We start from the raw sequence: 5,497 nt of genomic DNA on the forward strand, positions 1-5,497 counted from the left end.
TGGGCACCCGCGGGACCTGGGGAGCGGTTACTGCCGAAAGCAGGTGGGAGCCTCCCGCCGGAGCTGGCGTTCCCGGGGGAAGAGCTGCAGCAGAGCGAGGCGTTTGCACTAAGTGATCACATTTATTTGAATATTTTTTTTTTGTGTGTGTGTTCTAAAATCGGTTACAGAATAAATACCTGTGCCTTATAGCAGGAAGTCCACTTTTTTTTTATACAAAGTGCTTGTTACAGGAAGTTGCATCAGCGATACGCAGGAGGGGGGGGTGCGTTTCGGCCACACTTCCCCTCCTGAAAACTAGAACAGAATTTTTTTTTTTTATTTATTTATTCATGTTTTTTTTTTTTTTAAAGTTTCTTTTCCCTTTTTTTTGTGCATTAAATTTCCTGCCATTGTGTATTTACAAATCTCTGAAAGAAAAAGGAAAAAAAAAATGCCAATATGCTTGAGAAGTGGCCTCGTAACACAAAAAAAAATCAGCCTTTAAAAAAAAAAAAAAAAAGGTAACAAACCCAAAATCTAAAATCAGATCTATTCTCAGGAGAAAAATGCGACTGTGATGAAAGCAAAGAATACTTATCAGCTATCACAGAAATTCCTGGGGAAAGGGAAAAACTGAACCAAACCAGAAAAAAAATGAACTCGGAGAAATGGAAAGAGAGAAGGTGCCATTGTCCCTTCTGAAGTTTTCCAAAGGCAGAGAGGAGCGAGGAAGAGCGCGACGCACAGACCCAGACGCCTGACTGAAATCCCCATCAATTTCTTCTCGGTAATTTCTCCCTCGTCTTTTCCCAGCGAGGGGGAGGAAGGACTTTCCAAAATTAAATTAAAAAAAGGAATTAAAAGGAAAAAAAACATTATTATTTAGTTTTAGAAGGGTTTTTTTTAAAAAAAAGAGAGAGAGAGATATGAGAGAACAACCCTCCCCAAAATCCTGGAGGGGTGCGAGGCAGGGAAAAAGTTGGGTTTGATTTAAAAGGGAGGGGGAAAAAAAAAAAGCCAAACCAAACCAGACTTTTCTCTCCGAACGCGTCATCGAACGGGACTCTCCGGAGAGTGTGACGGTTAACTGGTGACGTAGTGTTTCGCCGACGGCTGGCCGTAGACCCTATAGAAATCCTGCCGCCCGTGCTGCTGGGATGCGTCAATCCATTCGCAGACGAGGATTTTGCGCCCGCCGTACTGGGAGAGCACGGACTGCTGAGATGACGTGGTGTTGGGGTAGTGAGATGGGTTGAAGACGGAGCCCGAGTGCACCGGCTGCGGGCCACTGGGAAGTCCAACTATGTGCTGCGTGGAGCTACAAGGCACCATGGCTTGTGCGGACTGCCCCTCGCCAGCCGAAGCGCCCTGGCTCATGTACTGGCTCGCCACAGTCCCGGACGATGGCTCGAGGAAGCTGCCCTCGGGGAAGGCGGTGGAGTGCTTGCGCTTCTCCGCGCCGGAGTTGCTGACGGTGCAGGGGTACATGGGGATGCTCTGCAGGAAGGGGACGGGGGTGCTCAGAGGACCTGCGGAGGGGAACAGGAGAAGGGGACTGTGTCAAGGCCGGCATGGCACAGCTCCGGGGTGCTCTGGCTGCTGCTCGGAACCTGCAGTGAAGCCCTGAGACCCACGTTCCAGCCCTCCGCGAGCAGAGGGGCCCCCCAGCCTGTCCCACCAGTGGCAAACTGGGCACACAGGTCAATTTGCGGGTGCTGTTTTGGGACCTTGGCGGCAGGCTCGGAGCAGCTCCGAGTGCTGCTCTGCAAACACGTGTGCGGGCTGAGCCTGTGCAGAGCTCACGACCACGGTTCATGACAGGATTAGAGCGGGACAGCCTGGGTGACAAACCAAAATCCCCCAAGGAGAGAGGACTGGGAAGGCTCCGCAGGATGTGGTCTGCTCCCAGGCATGGGTTGGGGGCTGTGAGACCACGCTGGCCCCATGGCTGTCCCTGCCCACGTGCTGACCAGTGTCTTTCCACTGACTTTCTCTGTGGATGGCCAGCCCCCCCCCCGCGTCACCCCAAAACACAGCCGCTCCCCAGCCACAGGAATGTCTTTGGGAGAGTCAGGAGCCGGGGTTACCATCTTCATGCTCCGACCCCGCTGACCACAGGCAGGTTACCAGGTGTTCCTGTACCCCAACAGCTCTCCCCACCCTCTTGTAATGGCATCCGCAGGGCAGCCAGCTATGGATACAGGAGGTAGCGAGGTCCCGTGCCACCCCCTGCCCCAGCACCCCTCAGGCTTCACCCACCTTCCAGCAACTTCCTGAGCTGCTTCTCCTTCTTGGCGATCTCATTCAGGAAGAGCTTGGAGTTGAGGTGGCCAATTTTGGGCGGGGGCAGGCTGCCACCTGTACAGTTCTGGGTCCTGTTTGGGACCGTGGGCAGAGAGGAGAGGTGTGAGGGACAAAGCACACTCAGGGGAGGGTCAGGAAGCCCCCACGCTCCTTCCCCTGCCCCTCCTGGGGCCAAACCCCTTCCCCAGGGAGGCAGCACCAAGGGCAAGGGGGGTATCTGGCCTTCTCCGATGGGCCACTCCCTTCCCAGCAGGACCTTCCCCATCCAGCCTTGCTGTGAATGTCCTGTGCCAACATGCACCCTCTGCAGCCCCCACAGCCCCCACATCGCCACCCCAGTTTGCCCCAGCTCTGCTAGCACTGGCTTTAACCCCAGGCCCTGGAGGGAGGCCCTGGACTGAGCCCTGCACCCCTGCCTGGCTGGTCCCATCCTGGCTGGTGTGCTGGGGCCCAGCTCTGCTTTTCCACAAACACACCACTATGTTTCCCCTAGTCTGAGGGAGGACTTGATCCAGTGCCCCCAGGAGGGGATTTCTCATCCTCCCAGACACAGAGGGAAACCGAGGCACAGAGCACGCCTCTCCCAGGCTCTGCAGCATCCCTGGCCCTGCTCCTCCTCCAGGACTTTGTGCTGCTGCCGTCCCCATGCACACCCCTTCCCCCCCAAACACGCCTGCCCCGCCCCACTTACCTGTCCATTAAGATTTTCACAGACTTGGTGTTCTAGGAGGGGAAGGAGAAGCCCTGGTCAGTAAGAACAGTCCCAGTCCCAGCAGCCACCTCCCCTTTCAGTGTCACCGTCTGTGGCCCCCCAGGAGGGGACAGGCTGCCCAAGGGTGCCGAGCCCCCTCTCCCCCAGCACGGGCTGCCCCGGCCCCACCTCCAGCTGCAGCATCTCCTCGCAGGAGGCCAGCCCTGAGCCTGCCCACTCCTCCTCGTCTTCCCCCACTGCTGAGCCTCTAGAGGCACCAGCAAGTCCCCATCAGTGCCCCCAGCCCGCGCCGCAACGCTCCCTACACCAGCAGGCCTCCCCCTCACCCCCTCACACCCCCAGCACGGGCAGCTCATCTCACCTTCATGAAGTTGATGTCCTCGGTTTTGTCGAACATGACCTGGACAGAGCTGAGGAGCTTCTTGGCCTCCTGCATGCGCTCATTGAGGTGGAGGACCTGGGCCGCGTTCTCGTTGCAGAACTTGGCCTGGGCCTTGTCCAGGATCTCCATGGTCTTCCGCAAGTCCTCGTCCAAGATCTGGTGCATCTTTTCGTATTGCAGGCGCACCTCGTCCTTCAGCTGGCTCACCTTCTCCTGGGGGAGAGGAGCAGGGTCAGCCCCTCTGCATGGAGGTCCGCTGTGATGCCCCAGGACCCCAGCAGGGGTGGGTGCGACCCGAGAGCTGCACCACAGTTCTGCTCTCCTGCAGTGCCTACACAGACCAAACCCCGCGGTCATCTGCCATGTGGGACTCCTACATGCCGGAGACCCAATAGGGCCACTGTGGAGGTTTGGCTAATCCAGCAGATCCCCTGGACTTACATCCTGGGGATCACCTCCAGAGACCTAACGCCAAGCAACAACCTGCCGCACCACTGAGGCAGGTGGGCTCCCCTGAAAAACCCTGTCCATCCCCATCCTCATCCCCATTCCCATCCCCATTGTTATCCCCATCCCCAGCCCAGGCTGGGGTCACATCATACTCCAGAGCCCTCCATGCTCTGGGAGGCCAAGGGACTTTAAGGACCATGAGCTGATCTTGTTTTACCTGTGTCTCAGCAAAGCACTCTCTTGTATCTCTTCCACCTCCTGGGTATGTCAATGGTTTATTTGGGGATCTCCCATCTCCAGACCCTCCACTCCAACTTGGGACGAAGTGGAGAGGAAGGGGAAGGCTGTGCTGAACTGAGGTGGGGGAACCACCTCATTCCTTGTTTCCCAACTCACCCCAGGACCCATGAGGCTGTAGGGCAGCCCCAAATACGTTTCATCTCCCAAAAGTACGACTGCCAGGACAGGAATGGAGACAGCAGGTCCGGCCAGCTGCTCTTCCCCTGAGAGTCCTCCCTCCTCCCTGCCCACTCAGCCCCTACGCTCTGGGAGCCCGTCCCCGTTGTGCCACGGGGTGACAGTCCCCAGGGATGGATGCAGCAGGGTGAAGCACCAGTTACCTCGACCAGCCGCTTGTCCGATTCCAGCTTGTAGAGCTGCTCTTCGATGTCTTGCTCCCGCTCCTCCAGGCGGTCCTGCTGCTTCATCAGCATCTTCTGCAGAGACGGGTGAGAAAAGCAGCCATCAGAGCTGGGCGGCCACGCGCACTGGGAAGCTTCAGTGCTGCCCGCACCGGCTCTGCCCACACGGTTTGGAAGGGACAAGGGCTTTTTCCCAGCAGGATGCCATTGCTGAGCTGAAAGCCCACATGTGGCTGGCGGAGGTGGAATCCTCTCTATTTCAATGGCCATGCAGAGGGGCCATGTGTGCTGGGCTGCCTTATCAGCTGGGGACCTTGATTTGGGTCCCCTGGATGGAGGCAGTCCCTTGCCAAGCCCTGGGGACCCTAGGGGGGACATGGAGAGGCTCATCTCCCGCTATGGCAGCACTGTTTCGAGGCCCATCACCCATCGCTGGCAGGCTCCCACGAGACACTGCTGCCCCCCTCACGCCCCCATACGCCACGCCAAATCCTTTCTCCCTTCCCCGCCTCTGTGACAAGCCCCAGAGCCAGCGTCAGCATAATTGGGAAGGACAGAGAGAGGAGGGACGGGGCCTCCCCCCCCCGCACTCCTCGGGGCTGCGGCTGGGCCATCAGCCTAATAACTGGGACAAAACGTTATCCCCAGCAATCGGTGTGAGCACCTCAGCCCTGCGCGCTGCCCCGGCCAGGATGAAACCCACTACCAGTGAGAGAAGGGCTCCATCCCTGCCAGCAGGAGCAGGGCTTCCCAAAACATCCCTCAAAATCAACTCCTAATTTTTTCCCACCACTGTTATTCCAAGGAAAAGCCAGCACACCAGCAGGGTGAGGAGAACAGCTTCGTCCAGCATAGAGATGCACATTAGAGACTCTCAACGATGGGGGAGAGATGGGAAGAAAACGGCAGCAAGGATGAATTTCGAGGGGATTATTGCTATTATAAACTGCCGCTCAGGGATTTATAATCAAGTAATTAATTCCTGGACGAGGCGGGAGGGGGAGGGTGGCAGAGGTGCTGCTGGCA

At 57.2% G+C, this 5,497-nt stretch overlaps 1 protein-coding gene across 1 annotated transcript in view; it reads right to left on the bottom strand.

Annotated features, from left to right (window-relative positions):
- Window positions 1-885: 885 nt before the first annotated feature.
- The window catches only part of TRIM8 (tripartite motif containing 8), a gene marked incomplete at its 5' end in the record, with an annotated part of 27,249 nt that continues 22,637 nt past the window's right edge, over window positions 886-5,497 (bottom strand). Inside the window, 5 exons of the mRNA XM_009638099.2 lie at window positions 886-1,511; window positions 2,242-2,357; window positions 2,978-3,009; window positions 3,360-3,593; window positions 4,451-4,546. Coding sequence (XP_009636394.1) covers window positions 1,066-1,511; window positions 2,242-2,357; window positions 2,978-3,009; window positions 3,360-3,593; window positions 4,451-4,546 — 924 coding nt within the window. The remainder of the gene's footprint in view (window positions 1,512-2,241; window positions 2,358-2,977; window positions 3,010-3,359; window positions 3,594-4,450; window positions 4,547-5,497) is intronic.

This window comes from Egretta garzetta, unplaced genomic scaffold (genome assembly GCF_000687185.1).
Source record: "Egretta garzetta isolate BGI_Z169 unplaced genomic scaffold, ASM68718v1 scaffold135, whole genome shotgun sequence".
NCBI lineage: Eukaryota > Metazoa > Chordata > Aves > Pelecaniformes > Ardeidae > Egretta > Egretta garzetta.